At 45.7% G+C, this 26,595-nt stretch overlaps 2 protein-coding genes across 3 annotated transcripts in view; one reads left to right on the top strand and one right to left on the bottom strand.

Annotated features, from left to right (window-relative positions):
- Positions 1 to 1,886: 1,886 nt before the first annotated feature.
- Positions 1,887 to 19,603, top strand: foxn1 (forkhead box N1). Of its 2 annotated transcripts, none has more exons than XM_088616357.1 (9): positions 1,887 to 2,105; positions 9,243 to 9,394; positions 11,209 to 11,589; positions 13,119 to 13,235; positions 13,669 to 13,799; positions 15,168 to 15,264; positions 16,878 to 17,085; positions 17,626 to 18,081; positions 18,322 to 19,603. In XM_088616357.1, the coding sequence occupies exons 2-9, from the start codon at positions 9,260 to 9,262 to the stop codon at positions 18,603 to 18,605; spliced, it is 1,809 nt and encodes a 602-aa protein (XP_088472483.1). In that variant the 5' UTR covers positions 1,887 to 2,105; positions 9,243 to 9,259; the 3' UTR covers positions 18,606 to 19,603. The 2 variants fall into 2 exon arrangements, with proteins under 2 accessions (XP_088472483.1, XP_088472482.1); XM_088616356.1 differs by lacking the exon at positions 1,887 to 2,105 and adding an exon at positions 2,279 to 2,414.
- A 2,055-nt stretch (positions 19,604 to 21,658) lies between these two features.
- unc119a1 (unc-119 lipid binding chaperone a1) overlaps positions 21,659 to 26,595 on the bottom strand; it is a 31,142-nt gene continuing 26,205 nt past the window's right edge. The window contains exon 5 of the mRNA XM_088616359.1: positions 21,659 to 26,215. Within this exon, the coding sequence (XP_088472485.1) occupies positions 26,103 to 26,215 (113 nt within the window). The 3' untranslated portion in view covers positions 21,659 to 26,102. The remainder of the gene's footprint in view (positions 26,216 to 26,595) is intronic.

Genomic DNA, 26,595 nt, shown 5'->3' with positions numbered 1-26,595 from the left:
CAAGATGACACTTGCATGGCAGGGAATGCTCTTACATAACTCACATTGCATCACCTTGAGCTAATTTGACTAAAGGGGGGGGAGTTGTAAATCCATTCTCCTTAGACACAATTTGCGCTGTTGTCGACATATCGGCTCGTAAATTGCTGGCTGAGGAGGGACGAGATGCATTTGGGTGTTTGCTAATGTGCTGTCTTGCCACCTGTTGCCCTAAGTGCCTGAAAAGGGCTTGAACTGTGCATGATGGAGGTGGATCATCCTTTCGGTTGTTTTGCAGGCTTGGCTGTGTTCTGTTCAATAAGGTTTGCTTTTCCTAACAGCAGGTCTGCATTAGAGACAATGGAGGAAAGAAGGCAGGACAACGTCTGCTCTTTTTGGGAGCATGACAAAGTCATGGACAAGAGGAAGCTACTGTATTGTGCCAGTCTTGCCAACCTGACAGTATTATAATGATTCAACAACCCCACCAGGACTCTTCTCCATGACTTTCATGCAGTTCTTTTCCAGTAGCTGTCTGTTCGTGTTTTCATCCACCCATCCAACAGTCCCACATCCCCACCTGATACTTCTGTGTCACCCTGCGACTCATAGCTGGCAGCCTCACTGGAGCTCAGCAGGTGTGAGTCTGGCCAGTACCTGGATGGGAGACCTTCTGGGAAAGCTGAGGTTGCTGCTGGAAGAGATGTTAGTGGGGCCAGTAGGGGGCGCTCACCCTGCAGTCTGTGTGGGTCCTAATGCCCCAGAATTATGAGGGGGACACTATACTGTAAAAATGATGCCGTCCTTCTGAAAAAAACAAGGTCCTGACTCTCCGTGGTCATTACAAATCCCAGGGCATTTCTTGAAAGGAGTAGGGGCGTTACCCCGATGTCCTGGCCAAAATTTCTCATTGGCCTTTGCCAATCATGGCCTCCTAATAATCCTCATCTCTGAACTTCATCACTCTGTTCTTCTCCCCTCTGAGAGCTGGTGTGTGGGGAGTGTACTGGAGCATCATCCAGGTGGGGCTGCACACTGGTGGAGGTAAACAGGATCCCCATTACCTGTAAAGTGCTTTGAGTGGAGTGTCCAGAAAAGGGCTATTATTATTATTAATTATTATTAATTATTAATTAATAATTTTTTCTAGATGTAATCTGTGCTCCTGGGCTGATTTTGTGATCTTTTGTGGTCTTTTCATTCTCTTTCAGCTTGCTGCCTGGGGACACCCTCCCAGATCTGGAGGGGGAGGGGCCCACGGGGGTCCCCAAGCATCAGGTGTGCACAGGTAACCCCCCCACCCCAGCCCACCCTGCAAACCACAGGACTGGGAGTTCCCCTCCCGAAACTCAATGGCAACTCTAGACAGGGGGAAGGGGAAGAAGGTCATAATCACACTAAAGGCAAAGGATGAGTGCTGAGCATACAATGGAAACTGTGTTTCAAAGCACAGAAATGTCTCCTTTTTTGCAAAAAGACTATGGCCGTTGCGAACTTGTCAGCTTCGATTAAAATGAAATAAATATGCATTTCTACATATCCCTGGGCCCTCGCAACATTTAAAAAATGACTGCTTTGCTAGCTTTTTCATGCACTGTATCTCTTTGGTATTTCCTGTCACTTCTCAAGTCTTTAAATATTGATTGAGACAGGAAGGTAGGAGCCGAAACAGAGGAGAAGAGTAGAAGTCAAGGCTGTAGCCCAGAATTGTAGGGGGTGGGGTGGGGCAGAGGAGATTTGTTTTCTTTGAAAACGGCAGGTGAAAAAAACAGATATAAAAACTCTTGCAGTGAAGCTTGTCAATAAAAGCACAGGGGTGTGGGTGTTCCTCTGTGTCATCTTGGCAGGTGCCGTGAAACCTCGCCTCTGGCTCCCTCCTGACATTACTCTTCCTGCGCTTGTAATGCCCTGCGGGGGAAATAGCTTTTATTTATTACCTTTTTTTTTTTCTTCTACCAGCTGTCTTTAGTTGATTCGAGGAATTCTTAGGGAAAACTTCGCTATCTCTTTCCCCCCCACCGAAGAAAAGAAAAAAAAACCCCACCACGTTTCCCCTCCCTCTCATCTTAAAAGTGACTTCATTAGGCTGCCGGAGAAAGAGTTACGCCGTTTTGGTTCAGTGAAAGGTAAGAAAAGAATTTACCTGTTCTGACTCTCTTTCTTTCACTCTCTCTCTCCTTCCCTCTCTCACTTTTAGTTCCCGTCTCTCTGTCAACTATAAAAGATCAGCGATCGGCCCTGGCAGACGCCAGCTCAGTGTGCCCTTATGCGCCTGGGCTGTTGATTTCCTTCTGGAGAAGGCTCAGGACGCACTATGTGAGCTTCTCAAATCCTGCAGCTGATACTTAGGAACCTGCGCAGATCCGGCATAAAACCAAGTTTTCCTCTTCCTGCGCTAACCAGAGCCGAACAGCGAGCCAGCTGACAAGCTTTTGGTATGTCTTTTGTTTGTTGCGCAGGTGTCATTTGTTTAGCCTTGTGTTGTCCTCTTCTGGCTCAGCGAGAGCTATCTCGGATCCCTCAATCCTGCTCCCCCTTCCAGCCCTTCTGTGTCTCTTTCCCAGCTGCAAGGTCTGGCAGTGTGGGTCTTCTAGCCTACTTGTTGCCTTGCCGACAAGCCAGTTGGCTTCTGTTTGCACTGTGAAGGCTCAGATTCCCTCTTCCTGTCTGTTGGTGGTGACTTAAACAGGTCCAGGAACTGCTTGAAATGTTTGTCAGCTTGCATAAGGTAAGGAGGAAATATTCACTTAATATTAATATTTTAATACAATACTATATATGTTGTGCACCTATCATGGTTGCTGTTGACAGTGGCTTTCAAGATTCCACTGTTGCTAAACTACAGTTGTGTGTTTGGAACCTGTCCTGTAAATTAGTTTGCATCTCTGTTCTAATACTAGTCAAAACATCTTGTCAGCTCTTTTTTTCATATTACTACACAGATTGGTTTTTCATGTCTCCTCTTCAGAAGCAATCGTGTTAGGTTGTGTAGAACATTGTTGTGGCACCCGGAGAAAACCCATGAGAATATGGGGACGAACATGCACGCTCCCCACAGAAGGATCTCTGGTCTGCGCTCAGACCCAGGATCCAAGATCTGTGAGGCAGTATTGTGAGCCCCCATGCCGGCGTTGCTGCCAATTTTAATCTTGATCCCTGCAAAAGTCACTAGAATTATTAAGCTCTTAAAAATCCTCGTCATAAACAAAAGGATTACGTTGAAAAGGGGTGTTAGCACGTAGGATCAAGGGAGAGTAGTTTACAAAGGTAACTTGCCTTTTAGTAATACTGGCAATCACGTGCAATGCCTTTGAATAAAGCTTATTTTCATCAGACAGCCTTAATAACCATTCAGCCACCGGCAAGGACAAAAGCATCCTCAGTCCGTTTCTTCTCAGCAGAGCTTCTTCTGATCCTCTGCCAGTGTACCTTGGGGGAGCAGAAAATTTCACAGTTCTTATTCTGTCTCAATTTCTATAGGCGTACTTGTCGGGTTAACACTGATGTTAGTGCACAGCAGGCTTTGGCACAAACCTACCTTATCCAGTAGACAAAATGACTAAATACATATTGTGCATGCAGTTTGTTATGTATCTAAGATGAATTGGCCTGCAAACAGGTATAGCAATTAACACTGGCTCAGGTGTAGGTTACAATTCCCAAAACGAGATGCAGGGCAGTGCAGGTTGCGGGCGCTGTCTCTGTCTTCTCTGTTCGGCATGCCGAACGCCTAGTCTTCCTGTCCCTGTATCTTTCTCCAGGACGGTCAGTTGTGAAACCTTGCAGTGCCCTTGCTCACCTGAAAAACTGCCACAATCATCGTGTGGCGTTGTGCTGAGCCACAGCCCTCAGTGTTGTGCCACACCGCTCGTTGTTGTGATACACTCTCCTGCCCCTTGTGGACGTTTCCACTGCGATGTTTACCCCAAGGAGAGTAGGCCTAGACAGGCAGGCAGAGGAGCAGAGGAGATATTATCACAGAGGGTCCCTCTGGCTGCAGGCAAACAGCTCGGGCATGCAGCCCACTCCTTGCCTCTGGATGCCAGGAGGAGTGTATCTGATGTCCTCCCTTTGAAACAAGTAGCTTTTTTGATTTGGGAGAAGTTCTCCCAGCTGCCGGTGACTAGAGCAAAGTCTTTAAACCTGTTGCAGCAGGCCTACCCATCACTCTCTGTTACAGCAGGCTGGCTGCTGGCCAGCAAGCAGTCTTGTGATACTCTCACAGCTGCATGAATGCCTGACTCTACCATCTACTGCCTGTTTATAGATACAGATTTTTTACTTATTATTGTTGTTGTTGATCCATGTTGTTGTTGATCTATCTACACTTGTGCATTTTCTTATCTCATGTTATTCCATGAGGGAATATCCAGATCAGGAATGGGATTTGTACATTTTCAGCACAGACCAGGCACAGTAGTCCTCTACTTCATATTCACAGGGGAGGAAAAGAGCCCTTTTGCCTGAGATATTTTACACCAATGTCAGCCCATTCCAGTACGATTTTGGTGCAAATCAATAATCATCCTGGATCAGCTCACTGTGTCTATAGGGGAGAACCGTGAGGCTCTGCTCATCTCAGAGGCGGCAGCAATGAAGCTGTTAAAGCGAGGCTGGTGCTGTCACTACTATTACTACTACTAATAATAATATAATTTATTTATAAAGCACTTTTCCAAACCCGAGGACACTGTACATAGTGCTGAAGAAAAAGACAAAAAAGTACATAATAAGAACATGAACATAGAGGTTCATGCAGGAGAAACTGTAGGGCAATCAGACACAGGCCTTGGTGAAAAGGAGACTTCTGAGTTTGGATTCGAAGAGAGTCAAAGAATTTGGGTCTGAGCAAGAGCATTCCATACCAAAGGAGCAGCAACAGAAAAAGCAGTGGTGCTGGGCTTTCTAAAACAGCCCTAAGACCAGATGAATAAGAATACGGTACCAGATGGCATTACTGGAGGAAAGAGTACTGGAGGATGGTTGAACAGTGTTTATGAAGGCACACTGCAGGAAACTAGAAAACACAGGGCAAATGACACATAAATCACTAGGTCTGTTTTTATTTTACTGCAGAACATTAAAGAGCACAGCAGGAGTGGGGCAGGGTAGGGAGAGCAGGGCCTTAGTGGAGATTATTAGGTGATATCATGAGAAATGAAATACAGCTGCCAGCAGTAAAGACCTTGCTTATGTACAACGAGGAGCCGATGTCTTCAGTGTTTAGTTACTAACAGTTAAGCGCCGGGGGAGATCTGAGATGGGGATGTTTCGGTGCCGTTCATACTGAGATTGTTTGAGAAACTCTAGCGGTAACCCAGCAAAAATCTTACAGATCCAGGTTGCTTGCTTAATACAAAATCTACCCCCGAATACAAAAAAAAGTTGGGCCAAAATACCACTCAGGCCTTATAAGTAACTTGTTAAAAGGACTCCAGGCAGTGGCAAAGAATCGTAGGCAAGTAGCAAAGCTGGAAACTTTCCTTTCGTGTGAGAAACAATAATGTCTGAAGAGCAAATGTCCATTTTTGGTCTGTCTTTAGAACAGTATCCGAGTGCCATGAGAGATACAGGTTAGAAAACACCGAGCCAGTATTGGTACGGTAAAATAAATGCCAGTGTTATTGCTTGATGTTTTCCTTGCACTATAAATTTGCTCATTTTTCCAAATAATCCTTGAGGTTCACTGAACACTTAACCGACCAATGGTCTAATTTTAGTTTATACTTTTAGTTTAGTATGTCCCCAAGGGGAAGGTAGCCTCATCACTGGTCTGTAAGTGTCCTGGCTGGGGGGGAACCCAGGCAGAGATGTCTCTTATACTCCCTGACATGTCTTGTGTTGTCTGAACAAGGCCAGGTGCCCTTGCTGGGTGGTGGTTGGGCAACTGCTCATCACAGCAGCTGCCGGATTCCTGCCCGGTCCCCGGTCCTGGTCTCGAATCCCCCTGAGCCCCCCATCGCAAATCAGGGTCTGATTCCAAAAGGTCTGTGCTCCAGCTCCAAGGAAATCACCATGGGCACTATAAATCCCACTTCTTACACCTCATTGGAACAGGGGTCAGGCAGGTGTCTTTGTACCTCTACCAGCCTAGATACAGGATTTCTAAAGAAATCTGGGTGGGAGTATAGGAGCCTCTGATTACATGTCACAAGCCATTGTGTGTCCTTTCACTCTCAGTGCAAGACCCTTCACCCCACGCTGTGCATCCTTCCAATTCTTCCCCTGGGGCCAGACAGACCTGTACAAAAACCGAGCGATGACCTCCTCATTTAATGAAAAAAATAAAATTGTGTGAAGTCCTGGAATTTTGGTTAATTCTCTTCCCTCTATGTAGCTTGCTCAAGAAGGGTGTGCTGTGTTTAGCTAAAGGATTCAATGTGCTCCCTGCCCGTGTACACACAGAGACAGGGAGAATTACGTCTGATAGAATTTGCAAACACAAGTGAAGATGAAAAAAGATGTCATACCAATTACATTTTGGCATAAAGTGGAAGGAAGAAGGATTCAGCCCATTTGAAATGTCACTCAGCTCTGTGAAGGGAAGGTTATTCTCCCACATGTGAGGCATGACTGCATAAACATGCTAGGAAACAGCTTGAAGATGAAAGATGGATACTTGTGTAGGTGTAAAATGGCAAGATGGTGCTTAATGTGAAACTCTACGCGCTCAAACAATAGCATATCAAATTATTACCATACATCATTACTGTGTTTCAGGATGAATAAGCTATATGTGTTCGCAAGCTTTGGCTCCTTTAGTATAACGGCGACGTTAGAGATAAACAAGATTCAGAGCTTTGTGGCTCCAGTTCCTTGTGAAAATAGGTCTTAATCTTTGGACAGCTGTTTCACAGATCTATACCTGTTGTCTGTAATGAAATGTACAATGCTGTATTTTCTGCATCCTTGCAATCACCTCTTCGTCGAGCCCTCTGCTGCCTTCCTTTTACTGCTGTCCCTCGCTTTTTGACAAATGTTCTCTGTGGTGTGCTTTAAAGTGTAACAGCCTTAATACGGTATCCCCGCTGCTGTAGTGAGGACCAGTAAAACTGGGTGCACCTACTATGGGGACTGTAGAGAGCATGTTCCTATGACAGTGGATACCAGAGGGCACTACATTGTCACAGGGGTAGATGATAATGATTCCTTACACTTATATAGCGCTTTTCTGGACACCCCACTCAAAGCGCTTTACAGGTAATGGGGATCCCCTCCAGCTCCACCAGTGTGCAGCCCCACCTGGATGATGCACCGGTACACTCCCCACACACCAGCTCTCAGTGGGGAGGAGAGCGGAGTAATGAAGCCAGTTCAGAGATGGGGATTATTAGGAGGCCATGATTGATAAAGGCCAGGGGGAAATTTGGCCAGGACACTGGGGTTACACCCCTACTCTTTTTGAGAAACACCATGGGATTTTTAACGACTACAGAGAGTCAGGACCTCATTGTTGTCTCATCTAGACGTGCCTTTTTACATTATAGTGTCCCCTTCACTATACTGGGGAATTAGGACCCACATGTACCGCAGGGTGAGCGTCCTCTACTGACCCCACTAATACCTCTTCCAGCAGCAACCTTAGTTTTTCCCAGGAGGTCTCCCATCCAGGTACTGACCAGGCTCACACCTGCTGGGCTTCAGGTTATCGGCTGTGAGTTGCAGGGTGATATGGCTGCTGGCTAAGACGATTTTACATCCCAACCACGAACTGCTCTTCTACTGGTGTACATTACTCAGTGCCAGCTGGTGTGCATTGATGATGTTCCCATGGGAATGTTCCCCACGGTTCTATTTGTGAATGGAGTGCAACACCTCACTGCTCCGTTGTACAAAGCTTCCTTGATGCTTCAAAAGCACCTTGGATATGCAGCAATCATACAGAGTCCTGCTTACTTTATAGGGAACCCAAGCTTCTCAATAACTAAAAACCTGGAAGCAGCTGTAAATTAATAACAAGTAAACCAGTGATCTATTCAATTGGCTCATGACGAACATATGCTACCTTAGACCTCTGGTGGCCTGATAACCAGCAGATCCTGCTATGATCACTGGTGTGTTTTTCAGTGTCCGTAGAGATTTAAGCTAGATTTCACAAAGAACTACATGGCGAAATGTTAACATTTCAAACCTGGAGGAAAAAAGTGACTTTTTTTGCAAATTACTGGAAATCAAGGAAATACCATGGCAAAATCGCACATCCAGAGAATTTCTGTCACTAATTTTGCTTTGCTAATCTTCTGTCTAACTTTCAAAACGAGGGACAAACACCAACCCACTGCCCAGCTGCGGAGGGTCAGCCGATCAGCTGCCTGTCATTACACAGACCTTCTCAGTTTTCCCCTACAGCCGCGGAGCGCCTCTCGGCATCACCCTGCTCTGTCATCTTTGGCTTCATGTAGCGTCGGAGGTGAAAGAGAAAAAATAGCAAAAAAAAACAACTGAGACCACGTTAAAATTTCCCTACTCGACAAGAAGCTGAGTTCAAGTAGGAAAAAAAAAGAAACTTCTCTTTCGGCTGTTGTTGTTATATGACCTAATCTTCACGGTAAACTTGAGATCTTAATGAGCTTTGGGGCTAGTTTCAGGCCGCCTGCCTGCTGTGTCAGAGTGGGTTCTGCATGACTGCGCCCCCAGCTGCCCATACTGCGTGTCCCACTCAGACCAGTATGAGCTAGCAGGACAGGGGCCCATGACTCTGGAGAAGACTGACGAAGATACAGTATGTATCTGTATGAAATTGGGAATGACGGACCGCTAAAAGCAAGAGAAACAATCAGTTCCTCCTGTGTAGGAGTCTGTCTGAAGGGATTCCTACTCCCAGTGTTATTTTATAATCCACTGGTACTCAGTCTCCTTTAATGGGTTATAAAGACAAAGATTAAAAATCAGATCACCATCTTGCTTGTTGGGTTTCCAGCAGCTCATTAATCAAAGTGTCTCATCCAGTTCTTGTCTGATGGATCCCAGAAAATCTGCTTCAACATTGTGCCTTGAAAGCTTCTTCCAAGCATTCACAGCTCTTAGTGTGAATAACCTGATAAACTTTCTTCTCATGACTACTTGTGTCCTTGAGTGTTCTCTTCACTTTTTGTCCTGAAGAAAGTCTCTGGCTTGTCCGTTCAGTTTTTTTTGCTAAACTTTAACCTGTCAGGGATTTGCTGTTCCTTTTTGTCTTTGAAACTTACAGTTTTATACACGTTTTATTTCGTGCCACCTCTGTACTGCACACTTATTAACAACCTGCTTCTCCTCCTCTCCAGGCTGTCAGCCTTGCAGTATGGCCACGGAGACACACAACCAGAACTTCTCTTCCAGTTCCAGCAGAAGTACCCCAGTTCAGATGTCGCCCAGATCAGGAAGGCCCACCTATGACACACAGCTGTCACCCCCCTTACAGATGGCACAGACACAGGTAATAGTCCCACACTCCGGAGAAAAGCTTCCCCAGTGCCTTTTATTTCTCTGCAATACACTGTAAACATACAGAAGTTAGGTGTTGTCAATGTTGGCCTTTCCCTAATAATCCCACTTCGAGTTTGTATTTGAGTTAAAAAAAACACTTTTGTTGAGTTTTCATCTGGAGAAGACTTTCACTAGCCCAAACTGGCAATTGTAAAATAAATGAAGTCACTTACAAATTTATTTCTGGATGTGCAAAAGTAGACAATGCCAGTTATTATTTAACAACAAGACCATTACTATCATCATACTATGAAATCATGATTGCTTGGCATTCATTTAATTTAATTCATGTGATATTAATCTGATAGGTAGATATTTGATTTTTTCAAGTCTTTTTCAGCTCTGTTTTGCTGCTAGGTCTCCAGAGCCTCTGTCTGTGTTTAATGATTTGTGTTAGGTGAGCCCTGTTCCCTGCCTCTGCTAACAGGCAGCTGTTGGCTGGATAACGAGACTGAATTCTAACATGCCACACACTCCAGGATAACTGAATGCCTCTCATGTTAATATATTCCCCAAAGCAGTTTTTAATCCTGACATTAATTCCATTTACTTTCCTTTAAACTTATTATAGCTGTAAGGGCTTTTTATGTCAGTGCAAATATTTTAATATTCTTTATCAGATAAGATACTATTGCCCAACATACCACACAGTTGTAACATTTATCTCATGATATAGGCCTATATTTAGTCCTATATCCTATAATCCTATACATATACTGTATATACTGTACTAACAGGGAAAATATAAAGACCTTGAAGATTCCAATCTCTACAAGAGAGAAAAGATCTGGATTTATTTTATTTCATAGCCCTGAAAGGTTGGGCCACTTCAATACGGAAGTATTCCATTGTCTAAATCCCCCCTTGTCCCTAATCTTTATCTTTAAAATTCGTATTTATGTTTGGCAATTTCTTCCTTGTCCTCTTTAGGGCTGCACTGAGCCCCCCTGCACCATCACTGAGAGTTATATGACCTGTAAGCACTGCACATACGATCCCATCAGTCGCATGTTCTAATCTGACCGTTGCCTCTGGTGACCTCTCCAGCTGTGGTCAAGTGACTGCTGTGCTCCTTGCCTGGTGCTGAGCCCTGCTTTAGTCAGGATTGAAGGACAGGGTAGCTGTTCTTTAAAATCCAGTACAGCTTCCATCCCTTCTAGAATTTTATTAGCATTCAGATGTCAAAGCTGAGTAGCTCCTTGCTTGATAATATAACCACTGAAACAATCTGGATTCACCTCCAGTTGAAGATGCAACACCTAGTGTGGCTCCTGGATGTAGAACTGCCTGTACTTTATCTGGTGTTCAACTCTTCTTTTTAAACCAGTCTCCGATGTGTTTAATATTTTCTATTGAATAAGGAACAAGGTGCGGCACCTGAAGAAGGCTCCACATCTGAAACATTGTGTTTCTTTTCTTCTCTTTTCAGCATGGAATAAACCCTTTACTTGCTCCTTTGCAGCCTATGCATGCTGACGCAGCCACCTACTGAACTTGTTCTATTGAAAACTCAAATCCTTCATACTGTACCTCAAGATTATTATTAAGATATTATTATCACCAGTCTCATTGGCTGGGGCTTTCATCCAGCTCCCCTTACGTTTGGATCCATCTGCATTGGGTATTTTACAGCAGTCTGAAGTTACTTGCCGAAGGCTGGGATAGCTGCGCCCCCTCTGGAATCTGATCCTGCACTTGTGTAGTGATATGTTGTTTTTTTTTAACATGCGATTTTACCGTTGCTGTTTTTTCTCTCGCGAACAGGATGACCCAAGCCTTGGGGAGATTTCCCTGCCTTTCCAGCGAACAGAGAGCGCCCCCTACAGGCCGAAGGGCATCTCCACAGAGAAGTACCGGCGGCATAGCAGTGATGGTGTGATGGGGCAGGGGTTTGGCTCTGCCGAGCCCACTCACTTTCACCCTTATCGACGCCAGTATAGCGCAGAGGGGTACAACATTCATTTGGGGGCCCAGGGAGACCCGTGCTCTCCTCCCCGATCTTTCAGAGGGTTTGAGGGAATGAAGCTCTCGGAGTCCATGCCCCCAGCATGCAGTCAGGAGCCCGACAGCCTTCCACCTGCGGTTCCAGGGACATGGTCCAGCGTGGTGCCCTACAGCAGCAGTGTGCAGAGCACAAGACTGATGGTGAGCTACAGCAACTCATGAGCTTGAAAGCAACGATGCACGAGGACTCACTGGCCAAATCACAAGGAATCAAAAGTGAACAATGCACAAGAACCACGTGAACAGGGCCTGGCACTCAATCCATAAGGTCTTGAAAGATCTGCAGCCCAACCCCCCCTTGCCAGGCGATTGAGATGTGGCTGTGGGACTGAACTGCACTTCCTCTGGTTCCACTGGTTTCTCATATGAGATCTGGGGATTGTTCTGGCCGGGGAAGGTGATGGAAATCTGTCTTAAGCCAAACACTCATTGGTTTGCCAATGGAAAACTCTATCCATTGGACAGGGGGTTCCTATTAGTCTGGCCAGTGAGTGTATTATCATGACCCTATTTAAGGAATGATGTGGTAGTTTGTTATTACCCCCCACGTATGAGGGGAAACTGGTAGCAGGACCTTTTTGTTCTCTGGGTAGGCTGGGTGTGTTTCAAAGGGCAACAGGCGTTGAAGTGAGAGTCTAGGCGGAGCTCAGCTAACTTTCCAATCTGTCAGTGATCAAAAGCAATGGAGGGGGACACTGGACTGAGGCCTTTATGAGGGCAGGACAGAGATCGGTGGAGCTGTGGGTTCCCAGAGCATCTTGTGGATTCAGATTACACCATAATGGGACATTAACTCCCATTCACTGGCTCTCTAGTTTTTATTTTATCAATATGGAATTGCCAATTCTGCGACTGACTGGCGTCCTGCCCAGGGTGTACCCTGCCTTGCACCCATTGCTTGCTGGGATCAGCTCCGGCTCTCCCACAGCTCTGTATTGGGTAAAGCAGTTAGAAAATGGATGGATGGAACTGTCAATTATTTTTCATCATGTACCCAGTCGATTTGGAATCACCTGTGTTCTTGAGTCTTGGCTTTGACTCCTGTATTGCAGGGTGAACATGCCCACCTGACACAGCCTTGGAAAGCTCCACAATTTCTTTACAGGAGGGTTAATGTCTCCTGTAAAAATACAGGAGACATTTACAGGAGAGTTAATGTTGCAGGAGTCATTGTTTCAGCAAAGACTGAGAGGGTTCTGGCTGACCACTCTACCTCAGCTCTGTCTAGCATTCTGACAGTTTGTACTTCACTGCGTAGAGAAATCCAGTCGCCACCAGCTAGTAACCTGAGCCAGGCTGGAATCAATGACCCCTGGGACACAGAGCCACACCTCTGCACTGGCTGAGCTCCCAGGAGTCCTGGTTTTAAGACTGGGACCGTGACTGGAGAACTGTACCAGCTCTCTGCCTGGCCCAGTGGACAAGATGGTCTGTTGGTGAAGCGGGCCTCTATTTTATAGTAGAGACCAATACAGACAGAAGCCTTACCCAGGAGAACTCAGTGCCATTGAAACAAGTGTGACAGCATTTGTGAAGGCGGTGGTTTATGTTCAGAATCATTTTTTAAAAAAGACAAGAACTGCTTTTGTTGTAGTTTTTATTTAGCATGGATAACCATATTTTTAAAGGCACTGGACGTTTTGCGTTTACACTTTTTATGCTCATTGCAGGGAGCACAGCCCTCGTACCCAGACACCCCCGATATATCAGAGGACGAGAAGGTGAAATCCTGCTCTTACCCCTCGCAGATACAGCACAGCTACAGAGCAGCTCAGGCCCTGCAGCCGGTAAGACCCTGTGAAAGCAATGTGAGTCAGTGCCCTGACTGTCCTCGGCAATGTGCTCTTCTAGGGTTAAATTCTCCAGCACTGTAATGTGTTATTTTTCTAGGTTTCGTAACAGATCCTGCAAAGAAAAGTAAGAGATTAGTGCATGACAAAATTAGAAACAAGGAGCTTGGAGTCACCAGACAAGTCTTCCTTACATGTAAGACAATAAAATTGCATGGTGTGTGAAAAGCCAGTATATAATAGTGTGTTTGTTTCTGTGTGTTATTATCAGACTGAATGACAGATCTGGGGTTGAGGGATGTTCTGGGGACAAAGGGGACAACTAGATGTCTTTCTAGGAAGAAAGCTCCTCCATGACTTTACCAGATTCCCTGAACTTGTCAGCAAGTGGCCATCTGGCTTCAGAGTTTGCATTTATTTTTCCCTACAGTTCTCCACAGGCAGCGTCTATCCAGTGGTGCCACAGCTGGACAATCTCCAATACTCCTTCCAGTGCATTGCACCCGAGTGTGCCCAGGAGCCCCCACACACCCTCTACCCCAAGCCCATCTACTCCTACAGGTCGGTCACTTCAATGCCACGTGGAGCGTTGCTTTTGAAAACACTGCCCATTCAATCCCTGGCTCATTCACACAAGAGGAAGAACAAAAGCAGGGATATCCAGTCCTGATCCTGGAGGTTCAGCACATCTGTGGGTTTTCATTCTAGCTCCAATCATACATGAGATAAACCTGCTGGTTCCTGGATTGACTAGACCAATTTAACAGCTTCTTCAGAAGCTTTAAACAGAAAAATGTCACAGTGTGGTATGGTAGCCTGAGCATTAAGCGTTGGGGGAAATTGGCCAGAATTGCTAATACTGCTAGTAAAATACTTGAAGACCACAGAAACACCTTAAAGATCTGTATTATATCAGTTCAAAGGAAAGCTCAGCTTAACACTGGCGACCCCTCACTCCCTCTTCATTCCCAATTTCAACTGCTGCCTTCAGGGAGGTGTTTCAGAAAGCCTGAGGCCAAGAAAAACGTCTACAAGAAATCCTCTGTTCTCTGTGCAATCAGTGTATTAAATACAGGACAGGACTGCCCTCCACCTCCAGGTGTTGACACTGGGTAGGAAATAGTAACAATTAAAATATTAGACACAGGTGATAAGGTACAATCTCAACATGTAGTTTCTTGAAGTAGGCAAATTAAAGTTGTTGTTTTTTTTTTTTTTCCACTGATACCCAAAAGCTAGAAACCCAAGTCACCACTTTTTTTTTCTGTTCTCAAGCCAAACAAGATCTGGCTCAGAATACTTTCCACTGAGAACCCCCCCAACCCCGATCATTTCAGCGAAACTGGCACGTGTTCAGGAGGGCTGTGTTCAAATAGCACCGCGTTGCCATCAGTAAATCAATTCCCTTCTCCGGCGCTCAGAGCACCCACTCGCTTTACAGCAGGTGTATAGAGAAGACAGCCCAGGCAAGTTCCACCAGTCATAACACCCTGTGGCCTCACAGAATACAGCTGACTTCTGTCTCTGTAAATCACTGCTGTAAAGTTGGATTTTGTACATTTGTACTTTGGTTCCAAAACAAAAAAGAAATAACAAGTACCCGTTTTCCTCACGTGATAAGAGTCAGGATAAGGACACACAAGAATGGCTTTCCTCCCTGAGGAGGAAGAGAATAATAATAATTGCTTACACATACAGTATATAGCGCTTTTCGGGACACTCCACTCAAAGTGCTTTACAGGTAATGGGGATCCCCTCCACCACCACCAGTGTTCAGCCCCACCTGGATGATGCGACAGCTGGCATAGTGCAGAGGAATGGGCCTGAACTGCTTGTGCTAAACCACACAGAGCCCCTGCCAGCGGAGACCAGTCAGTGCCTCCGCAAGCAGAGGCAGTGATCTGTGTCACCCTTTCTCCCTCTCTGCAGTATTCTCATCTTCATGGCCCTGCGGAACAGCAAGACAGGCAGCCTGCCTGTCAGTGAGATCTACAACTTCATGACTGAACATTTCCCCTACTTCAAGGTAATCCTGCCCAATCTTCAAGCACCTGGGACATGTTAGAGGCAAGAGAAATGCCAGAGAAGTTGCCCATTTCCTGCCTCTTATCCCTTTTTTGCAAAGTTGAGACACAGCAAATTTGAGCTAAAGATGTGTTTGATGAAGCCACTCAGAAATGCAGGAGAATAAAGTATAACCCATTGTTTTGTTCTGCTGCTTTTTAGCTCTGTCCAAGGTACACAGCACTCAGTTTCCCCCCTGACAAAGCACTGCAAGATGCTCTTCCTCTCGGTGTTTAATCGCAGTGCGTAATCAAGCCATCCTCAATGCACTTGAAATAACCACCAAGCAGAGTTTGTGTGTGGGTACAGAACAACGGTGCCAGTGCAACACTTCCCAACTTTGTTCACTGTCGGCTTCCCCAACCACAGAACGAGAATCACAGGGCGGCCTGAGCTTAATTTACCGATCCTGTGTGGATTCAGAAGGCGCGTGTGCAGCCACTGGATTCTTTTTCGACATTTCTCTGACACCTTTAAGAAGTGACCTGGCCAAGAGCCAGTTGTGATTAATGCCGGGAACTCGGCAGCGTTTGGCTCCCTTCAGATCATCAGCCTGTACCCGTCGGGGCTTGATCGCGATCCGCCTGGCCTGCGTTCACATGCTGCACCGTGCTCGAGGATGGGCATGCCACGTGGCCACAGTGATGTGGCAGGCATGTGCAACACTGTGGAAACAAGCTCTCTCCTGCCGTGATGGTGCCACCACAGATGTTTATTCTTGCCATCTGTGTAGATATTGGCGTGGTTTATTAGGAAACACCTGATTGACAGTGCTGTGCTTCAGTCAGGTTGAGTTGCCTTTTCCTGATGCCTGCAGTGGAAAACCATCTTGCCTGACTGGACCAGATAGAGTATATCAGGGGATGTCCACTTATCAGCTGTGAAGTATCACAAAGTATCACACACATGCATCATCATTAACAAGATCTTGTGTCATTCTTAGTTTCATGCCCCAGGTCACAGAGATCCACAGTGCACACCCATTTGTCAATGCCTTTGTTCTTTTTCGTTATACAACAAAAGTTTTTTGGGGGCATTGTCTTAAAATAGAGCCAGAGTGATGCACAAAATACAGCGTGTGTTCCTGTTCCGTTAGATGTTGCTTGGCCGCAAGGAAAAAAAATGCAGTACAGCTGCTTTGCTTTGACTTGTATTTATATTTCTATAAATACAGACCTTGCTAGCACAGTGCTCAAACACAGGCTGTTTCTGAACTGTAGCTCATTGCCAAACTGAGCAAGCCTAGCTCTGCAGTATTTAGACTGGGAGGTGAAGTGTTTTCTGGGAACAGCAAAAATACATGGAAAGGTGAGTTTATACAGGCTGGATTTTTCATCAGATTGACAGTAAGCAAAGGGTGCTCTATGCATGTAGTGACCTGGAAGGTTAGGGGTCCATAACTGCTTGGGTAGCCTGTTAAAAAAAGAGTTCTGCTGTTGTTATTGTATCCCCGAATTCCAGAACTGACTTAATGAAAAATCTGTGAGCATTAGGGACAATTTAATGCCCCCCCCCCCCCCCCCCCCCCATCTCGCTGATGCCCACAGCTGCTCTTTTTGGGTCTGCTCTCCTCAGACAGCTCCCGACGGCTGGAAGAACTCTGTCCGCCACAACCTGTCCCTGAACAAGTGCTTCGAGAAGGTGGAGAGCAAGTGTGGCAGCTCGTCGCGGAAGGGCTGCCTGTGGGCCCTCAACCCCGCCAAGGTGGAGAAGATGCAGGAGGAGCTGCACAAGTGGCGCCGCAAAGACCCGCTGACCGTGCGCAAGAGCATGGCCAGGCCAGGTGGGCACTGCGTGGCGCAACACGGGCAGTCCCGATACCGCTACTCCTGATACTGACCAGAGCTAAACAAAATGATGAAGCGGTTACGTCATATGATCATATTACCACTGTCCTGGCCTCCCTGTACTGGTTACCTGTTACGTTTAAGATACAATTAATCTGAATGTTCCATTGATCTGGATATCTTCATGACTTGACCATATGCTGCCTTCCACATTGTTATCTGTGGAGAACAACTTTTGTTCACTGGTGTCCTATACTGCAGCCTTTCTCAGAGTTTAATTTGATTTGATTCCCTCTGACATTGTCTTTGTGCTGCATTTTGGGTTTTTAAAAGACTCTCTACAAACTAATTACTATTACAAGTGGTGGCTGTAAGAGCAGGCGGATTCAGGTTTAATTAACCTTTTTCATAACAGTTTTTGGGAATATGAGATAACCTGTAGGTAGGGCCCCTTCCGAAATATTAGGGATCATTAAATACCTCCAAGGTTATTTTGGTCCTGAGCTTCTTTGGCTGCTTGTGTTTTTTTTTTGCAGAAGAGCTGGATCGCCTGCTTGGGGACAAGCCAGACAAGTTCAAGGTCTTCTCCAGCGGCCTGGGGCAGCCTTTCTCGCTCAGGAGGTCCGCTGACTTCGAGAGACCCCCGTCTTTCACCCCCTCCCAGCACGGCGCCCTGAGCCAGACCGCCAGGCCTTCGTTCCAGGGCAGCCGGGCAGCCTCTCTCCTCGCTGGGCAGCAGCCCCCCTACCTGCCCCCGGCTCCCCAGGCCTTCTCATATCTCTGCCCCGGTGGACAGCAGGTATCATCGGACACCCCCCGCAGGCCAGACAGCCATGGCTCCCTCCTGCCCTCCCAGACCCCACCTGCCTATAGCGCCGCCCTGCAGGCCGAACACTGCACACGCAGGAGCTTGCAGGAGAGCCTGGCAGACGGGGAGCTCAGTAATGACGTCGACATGCTGAACCCCAGCCTCACGGACTTCCAGCTGCAGGGTAAGAGAGTACGGAGGGGGGTGCTGGGTATCGTCACACAAACTCACTTTTAACTGCATCAGCTCAAGCCTGCTGTACGGGCCTGCCCTGAAAACCTTCCTCCTACAGGCCTGCACACGCAGGTCCCGCGCTCTGGAAATACAACAGGGCTCGCAGGGCTCTTTTAGAGTTAAACGGGAGAAGGCAAGTGCCGTTTTTTTGGCTCGCCTCCCCTCACCGGTGCCTCCTCTGTCCCCGCAGGCAGTTTGTGGGAGGATCTGAAAGACGACAGCCTGGCCCTGGACTCTCTGGTTGTCATAGCGACCTCGCCGTCCTCGTCCCCCCCGGGCCCCGGGCAGTCGGGCAGCTGCCCGGGGCAAGGGGGCAGCGGCACCGGCAAGCAGAGCACGTCCGCCGTGGCCGAGGAGGGCAGCCCGGCCGACGTCCACATTACAGGAATCTACTCGGCTGCCTTCGCCGACTTCGACAGCGTGGGCAGCAGCTACCTGCCCGCACCTGGGAACACACCCATTCCACTCCTGTGAGGGCGAGGAGAGACAGCTGGCACTGCACAACCGCCCGCGGGTGCCAGGGAAGGCTGGTCTGCATGTAACTCTTTGAGCTCTTTTCTGCTCCTGATTTCCTGCGGATTTTGACATTTCCAGGCAGAATGGTTTCGCGTTTGCCGTGATTCGGTCGATTTCCTTTTTCCTTTAAAAATACACTTCACTAGGGGAAAGGCTTCACTGTACACATTCCGGCACTGGAGCAAAACCCCCTGTGCAGAGATGTCCTGTTTCTCTGTGGGCGTCGTGGAGGTGAGGGAGTGAGCCTTTGAAAGACCCCCGGTCCTGTTTGAGGCCTGAAGCTGCACTCGGAATGAAACTGGAAGCCCAGAGCTGTGCAGTTTCCTATTCCATCTCACTGTACGCTGCTGCCTTGCTTCCCTGTAACTCCTGTGCCCGACTTCAAGCAGCTGGTTAACAAGTACGTCAGTACAGTAAGTTCCCCTAACCACCCTGTAACTGGCCAGTGAGGTCAGAACTGAACGGGACAGGTTAGCAAGACGTTGGCTGGTGAAATTAAAGAACGGAGTGCAGGCGTCTCCTGGGTCTGCTTTAAAGGCAGGCCAACCCTCCGTAAAACTCTCATTTGCTTTAAATGTATATACTGATACGTGGATAACAAGTCCAGCTAAAGTGGAAGGTGGAAACAACATCACGACTTGTTCATCAAAAAAAGATACTAATATATGATCACTTTCATTCACTGGAGCAGTTGAGTCTTGAACTTTCTTGACCTCTGGCTTTACACACTGTTGTATCTGGCTTTGTGTACTGAAATTCCCCTGTTCATAATGACATAACTGCAGGTCAAACCTGCAAATTCCCTTGGCTTCACATATTGTAGCATCTCCTCTTCTTAATAGCAGAGAGAGTCCATTTCAGAAGGGAGGCCTACATGCACACTACCATAAGTGACAGTGTAAAAACCGAAGGATTGCGGGTGATTGCAGAAGGCAATAAAGCTGGAGTTAAAAACAGTGCTTTTGCACTTTCTTGTGGGGATTAATCAAAGAATGTCTGGAGCCTACTATTGAGCTCTGAATCGGGAAGAAAGGGTATTTTAAGGGACAACGTCATTCTGAATTCCTTCTTTTTGAGATCCTGTGTTGTGGGTATGGAAAATAGATTTGAGTAGGCTGCTGTGTCAGCATGCATAGGTTGCAATGGACCAGGAAAAGGTTTGTTCCATGCTGAAAGGTAAATGAAAGGTCTGTTTCAGCTGTGGAGCCTTCTTCAGGTGTGAGGGAGAGAGGGAATGTTGTAAAAAAGAACACAAAGGAGAGAGTAAGTAGGAAGGGCCTAAAGCAGTTATCAATGAGTGTCCAAACTAAGTGAAAGCAGTTTGAGAGGTGTGAAAAGCTGAAATCTGCAAATGAACGGAGAGAATTTAGAAGATTAATCTATTGTTAAGAGAAAAGGGAAGGTGTGATCCAAGTTTAAGAATCATTTTGGTTTTGCTGTATTTTTGTGCGAATCGGAGTTCGGAAACCCCTCTGTGAGGACACAGACAGAGAGATCAGACAGATCTTGGCCGCCAGAGGTGAAACAGGGAACTATCGGTTTGGAGAAATCTTTGATCCTCACAGCTCTGACAGGCTCCCTGTCCACCAGTCTTCTTCCTGTCTCACCAGTGTAAGTGGGTGGGTGTTATCTGTGTGAGATACAGTACAAGGTGCTGCTGGAAATATAGGATATCCACTGATTGACACAGAACTGTCCAGAGGGGCCCTGCATGACTGTTGGATTGGATCGGATCGGATCGGTTGGACACGTTGGATATGTTGTATTGGATTGGCAGTATCTGCAGGTGATCCAGCAGAGGACAGTGCGTTGTGGGTGGTTAAGGGAGCTGTGAACAAGAAGGCTGCTCAGTTAATGTGATGTGACATGAATGGGCAGTCAGGAACTTGAGAAAGGTCCTACAGCTGAAACGTAGTTGTTTTCTTTACCTTTCAGCATGGAATGGAGCTCCACCTGTTCCTTTGAAAATAGATGGTTTCTGCGGGTGGTGTATTGATTGATATTTCCACTAGGTGGCAGTAGGTTTCTTTTCCGGCCCTCCGTTATTCATGGCATCGTTCTCTCAAAGGTTCCTTTACATCCCTTTTCACATATGATCAAAACTGCTTTCTTTTTTTTTAAATGAGGTTTAAAGGCAAGCAAACTTTTTATTCTAACTATTTCTTTGGAGAAAACATTTATATATGAGGGACTTAAATGGAACTTTATTTTATCACACTAAGCCTGTTTGAAGACCAATTTAAAGAACTGATCTTCAAATTAGACCACAAACAATTTGACTGTTAAGCAACGTTACCCCGAGAAAGAGGAACTGGACTACCCAAAGACAAAAAAAGTTAACAATGCCCTTCCCTATCACACGTTTGCAGAACTTCCAAGCTAGAAATTCTTTTTTTGTTTGTCTGCTTTTTTGAGCACCAGGAAGAGAGAAAGAGAATCTCAAGAAAACATTTCACATTTTCCAATGCGATTGTTCTGCAGAGGATTTCAGAACGAAGCTGAAAAACACAGCCGTGTTCCAAAAACATCTGACTAGTGGCGAATGTGTCCTGTTGCCCCTAGGAGTGTTCTGTGGGGTTACGAAAAAATGTTCAGCACAATTTATACAGTATGTTTAGGGCTGCTGAAGTAAACGAGTAAGAGTACAAAGAGTAAAAGTGTTTTAGCAAATTGACTTATCAATTTTTTTTTGTCGGGTCATGGTGTAGTGCCAAGAGGGAACTTTATCACCAAAGATTTCAGCTGAAAGCTCTGTTCTTCTTAAAGTGTCTTTTAACAGCTGGAACTTGAGGACCATAAAACTAACAGTGAACACCAGACATTAACCTTCACGGTTCACGACACACAGTGGGTAAGATAACACACTTGCCCCAGTGAAAAAACAATATCCCCTCCAGGGTATTGTCTCGCATTGTGCCCTGTGCCCACTAGGTTAGATGCCCTGAAGATAAAGGGGTCACTGAAAACAGATGGATGTTCATATAAGGCAAAAATGACAACAAAGACACTACTTCAAAAAAATCACATATATTTATTTTTTCTTACCAGACTGGCATTATAACTGTCCAAAACTTTACATTTTATTTTTCTGTTGTTTTAAAATCATTTTACAATAAACAACATCTATTATAAATACAGCCGTTCCACTTCTTTGACTAAAATATGGATCATATCCACAGAAGATAATTCCAGCGTTTGACTTGATTGATTTTCAAAGGTATTCATTTCCTACTGAACCGTTTTAAAGTTTTAAAATAATGCCCTCTAAATAGCACTACGTATAAGTAGACAGAAACACAACAGACCCCGGGAAAAAACAGAATTTCGCTTCGTAGTAAGTACACCTACAAATGTCTTATACTGGAATGTGATCATAGAAGGATCTCATTACACTCCCACAGGCAGTATCATTTAAAACTAACAGCTTTTTCCAAAAATAAAGTTCACACAAGGTGTTTAATAGTACAAAAAGACAGCACAATCTCGACCAGAAGTATTGTTGAATGGTTTGCTGTGTGAGAGAGGAGTAAAAGATTTCCCTTTTTCTTCCTGCTGGGAACAGTGATTGTATTTAAATGCCCTGTCCACAGCCCACACTGGACTACAGCATGAACAGAGCACGTGGGAGAGTGTGCACTCAGCTGGGCAGTACCTAGAATTCACGCCAGGCGCTGAAGCTTTTTTTAAATAGTTCCTCAAAGATGCCTTCTACTGGCAACCTCTAAATCTTATAATTTTCAAACCCTGGGCCACACTTTTCTTTTCAGGATGTTTCACCAAAGAAAAATGCAGGGCTCACAAGTCATTTCAAATCATATACAGCGTATAAATGTGAATCCGTACATTAGAAATATAAATATATAGAAGACATTCACTTCTGATGGAGCCACATTCTTACCTCAAAATTAAACAATCCTAGGCTCAGAATATCGCTATAATAGCTGATCTTTCCCCCCATTCTTCTGCCACACAGAGAGAGCCCAGAGGGAGCTCTCGTCATGGAGTGACAGCACTCCCTGCACTTACACTTTAGAACAGGATCTTCGGCTTTTTCATTAACCCCTGCCCTTCCCGAAAAACACTCAAAACTCACCACCCCTTCGCTTTTGAGGCAACTATACAGTACATACATTTTTCTAAAAATATAATTCTGTGTTAACTGACAGACAAATCATGGTCAGAAGACGCTCTCTGCTGATGAGTGTGTTATATGAACTAGCAGAACCACACATATCTATGACCGCGTCTGAGCCCCTGTTCTTGACAGGTGAAATATTAGTTTTTCATATAAACCCCAAACTGGGGGAAAAAAAAGAGTCTCTCAGAGTCTCTTAACTGGAGAAAGTTGCTGCTGCACCACTTTCTATATCAGTCAGGCAGTCCCACCCTACTGGAATTCCCTGGTTAAAGAACTACATTCAGTAGAAGTCTGGTATAGTAAGGATTCGTCCCCTGGAATTAACCTAGAACAAATAGAAAGGAGCAAACAGAATCATTAAAAATCCTTTTGTTTCATGAAAAAAGCCTTTCAGTTGATGAAATAATGCTTGCAAAACACTACAGTACAGTAAGAGAAGCCTTGCGATCTGCTCTCTCCAGTTAGGCGTCATCAAGTCTATACCCTAGCCTTTTTTTGAGCCCGAACGTTCGTTTAACGTAAATCTTTCAACCAATTCAGATTCTCTGTATACTCTGCATTTTCAGTGAGCTCTTTCTCTCACGAACAGAAAGCAAGGCCAGCACTGATGCCTCCTCCAGAAAAGAACTCAGCGCTGAAGTATGCCTTCTATTGAACTATGTCTCGAATGCAGTTCTCAACTGTTACTAGCGTAACACTGGCTGAGCTGAGCTACTTCCCGGATCTCCTCCATGGAATGGAACGTTGTCGGATTTTTTGTTGTTGTTGTTGTGTCACTAAAAAACCTTTGGTCCGAAACCTCTCTCTCCAAACAATTTGAACATTAATTAAGGTGCATTGGCTTTCCTACTAATGTTCTGGAATGGAATGTTTAATTGAATATTCCCACCCTTTTCCTGTGTTGTGTGAGTTGCAGGGAGAGAGATGTCTGTCGCTCGTTTGAGGCAAACATTCACAACGTGCAGCGAGCGTCAGGATTCCCGACCTCCTTTGGTCTGTTTTTGAAAAACCCCCGCTGTTTCTGTCACTGCCACAAAAGCTGAAGAAAGCCTTTTTCACTTTCAGTATGTTGTCCAAGAACCAGCAGATTCTAAAGACCGGAAGAGCTACATGTGCTCGAGAGAGTGGCACATCAAATCTGGGTTTGCTCCGTATTGGAACTCAAAGAGTCATGTGAAATGAATTCCCGCACAGGTGAGCGCCTTAAAAAGTGGCTACTTTGATTTCAGCTCTTCAGTCAAATCCTAATCATGACGAAATGAGCCCAAGAATATAAAAAAACACAGTGTACTGTGCTTAATAATTTTGTGTTAACTCCAAGATCAGCACAATCACCAGCCTCCTGACTTACGAGGAATGAGTCAGGGAGGCAGCTGCAAGGGTGAAGTTGTGGTGGGGGCTAGAAAAGATGTGCACAGAGTTGTGCACTGGCTGCCTGAGCTTCTGTGTAATAACACCATAAATGCTGTAGGATAGATCAGCAGTTTTCTTCATCCTAACTCACTCTATAAGTGTGGTAAGAAAAAGAAAAAATAATTCAAAATACATATAAGTAAAGAGTCAAAGGAAATTTGGATTAAATCTTAACTAGAAATTAGCACTGGATTATGGTGTTCAAGTGTCGTCACTTGTAACAAACAGAGAGTGAGTATAATGTTCTAACTATAACAGACCGCCGTTGTGTTACACAACATTCTAATCTAGAACAAAGTATCAGAAAAACGTTTCCAATCTCAGATTTCTCTATGGATAAATCTTATGGAAAACTTTCTATACTGGGAGCCCCACTTCTTTATTAAAGTTGACACAACGGGAAAAACTAGTTAAACTATACGCATTTAAAGCACACACACTCTCTTGTGCAGTGGTGTTGACAAATAAGGACATGATCCCTGGTCACAGCTGAACAGCAATCACAGTTTGTTTTCTAAGACTAATAGATACAGTGAGGATAACAGTCAACCTGCATCGTGCTACACAAGCCAGCGCAGCACGTCCTTGCAATAAAGACGTTTTCAGTCACAACTCCAGTTAGTCATTCAGCTCAGTTGACAAATGCACACAAACACGCACCGACACGCACACACATACAGTACCAGTTTACAATTTGTTAGAAGTCCCTTCTGTAAGCTCAAGTCCATTATACACAAAAATGGTAAGTAAACTTGCTTATTTACTGCATGACAGAGTAATAATTGAATGTTTTTCTAATTGACTGTTTAAAAGAAAAGCATTAGGAGAGCTCAAGGATGGTTTGTAGAATTTATACAATAGTATTTAGTCATACTAAGAAAACACAACTCACTAAGAAGGATGGTCATCCACAAGTCAGCTGCTACACTACAATTGTAACAAATTAATCACGTCCCTTCAAAAAGCCCTAAAATGTGAATATTGTATTTTTTGTATCAAGAACGCATAAGAAGCCAGATGTCTTTTAAAACTGTGTTGGTTGAACATGGCAATGTTTAACCAGCACATTGTCTGATAAATCTACAGCTCCGATCATTTCATAGGACATAAACAGAGTTTAATGGGGTCAAAGATATTTTCAACTTTTATCCAATTCAGTTTCAGAAGTATCCAAGAAGTCAAATATATTAAATCTAGGTGTATTGGCCACTGGGATCATTTAAAAAAATTACATGGGGTTCAGACATCATTTTTTTCCTGGTATCTTGTGTTTATTGCTTTTCAGTTCATGCATGTCAGTCTTGGTTAAGCCCCGTTTCTTAGTTCTGACATTTGATGTTTTACTGTTTGTGTTGCCCTTTGGGAAATACACCCGAGATGCACTAGTGCACCTCTCTGAATCTGGATGGTCTCCCCACAAGTGGTCAAACAGCAAAAAAACAAAGCCCAGAGAGAACATGAGAGGACTGTTTCGAACACAAACGCCCAAAACCAGGCTGCAGATTTCGAACCGCTAAAATCATAAGCTGCCAGAGCTGTGAAGAGAAATGTGGAGGAAGAAAAGGTTCAGTCAGGGGTCAGTCAGAAGGGAAATTGTGACACTGGCTGCCTCCCCGCGTGCAGAGTAGAGGGAACCCAGCAGGTAGGAGCGGCGTCTCGCTCAGCGGGGCCTGTGTGCAGGTCAGGAGACGGTGCATTAGCAGGCTGGGCCCATGGGGGACCGGCCTGCTGGCCTGTTGGCTACTGATCAGTGGGGTGGAGGCCGGGAGCTCCCCGAGGGAGGGCTGGAGGTTCCCTGGGGGTCCCTGACGTGGGCTTGGAGGGCTAGTGTGGAGTGCAGCTGTGTGTGGCCGTGTCTCTCCTCCAGTCCATGGCTGTCCCACCCCTGCGGGGCCCCTGCGCTCCTAGGGCCCCCCGCTGTACGAGTAATCCGCCTTGTTGTGCATCACCAGTTTGTTATCCACGAAGTAGAAGCTGTCGGATTGCGTGTCGTAGGGGTGGAGGATCATCTCGCGCACTGTTGGCGGGAGAGGAGGGGGAGGAAGAAAACACGACAGATCAGTCACCCGTCCAGGAAGCATGTCAACCCCAGCCTCCTCTCAGTCACGCTCCCCTGCGTCCCTTCGCCACACCTGAGATACAGCGTGTTCCCCTTGCGGGACAATCCCTTTGGGTCTTAATACGTGTCTATATCTTTAGCCAGAGACTTTACCTCTTTAGTGCAATGACTGTTTAAAATGTTGGGCGTAATTAACTGGGATGTGCATTTCTTCAAAGAGTTGTAGGCCTCAACCAATCAAACACTCCCTTTAACAAGTGCCACCTGCGGAAAGGCCGATCACGCAGGTCTGCTCCCCAGCGCCCTCTTGAGGTTGCCCACATGGGAAGAGGTGCAGG

The sequence above is a fragment of the Lepisosteus platostomus genome, chromosome 22, assembly GCF_059453375.1.
Source record: "Lepisosteus platostomus isolate fLepPlt1 chromosome 22, fLepPlt1.hap1, whole genome shotgun sequence".
Taxonomy (NCBI): domain Eukaryota; kingdom Metazoa; phylum Chordata; class Actinopteri; order Semionotiformes; family Lepisosteidae; genus Lepisosteus; species Lepisosteus platostomus.
The sequence above is the reverse complement of the archived record's forward strand: the minus strand, read 5'-3'. Positions and strand labels throughout refer to the sequence as shown.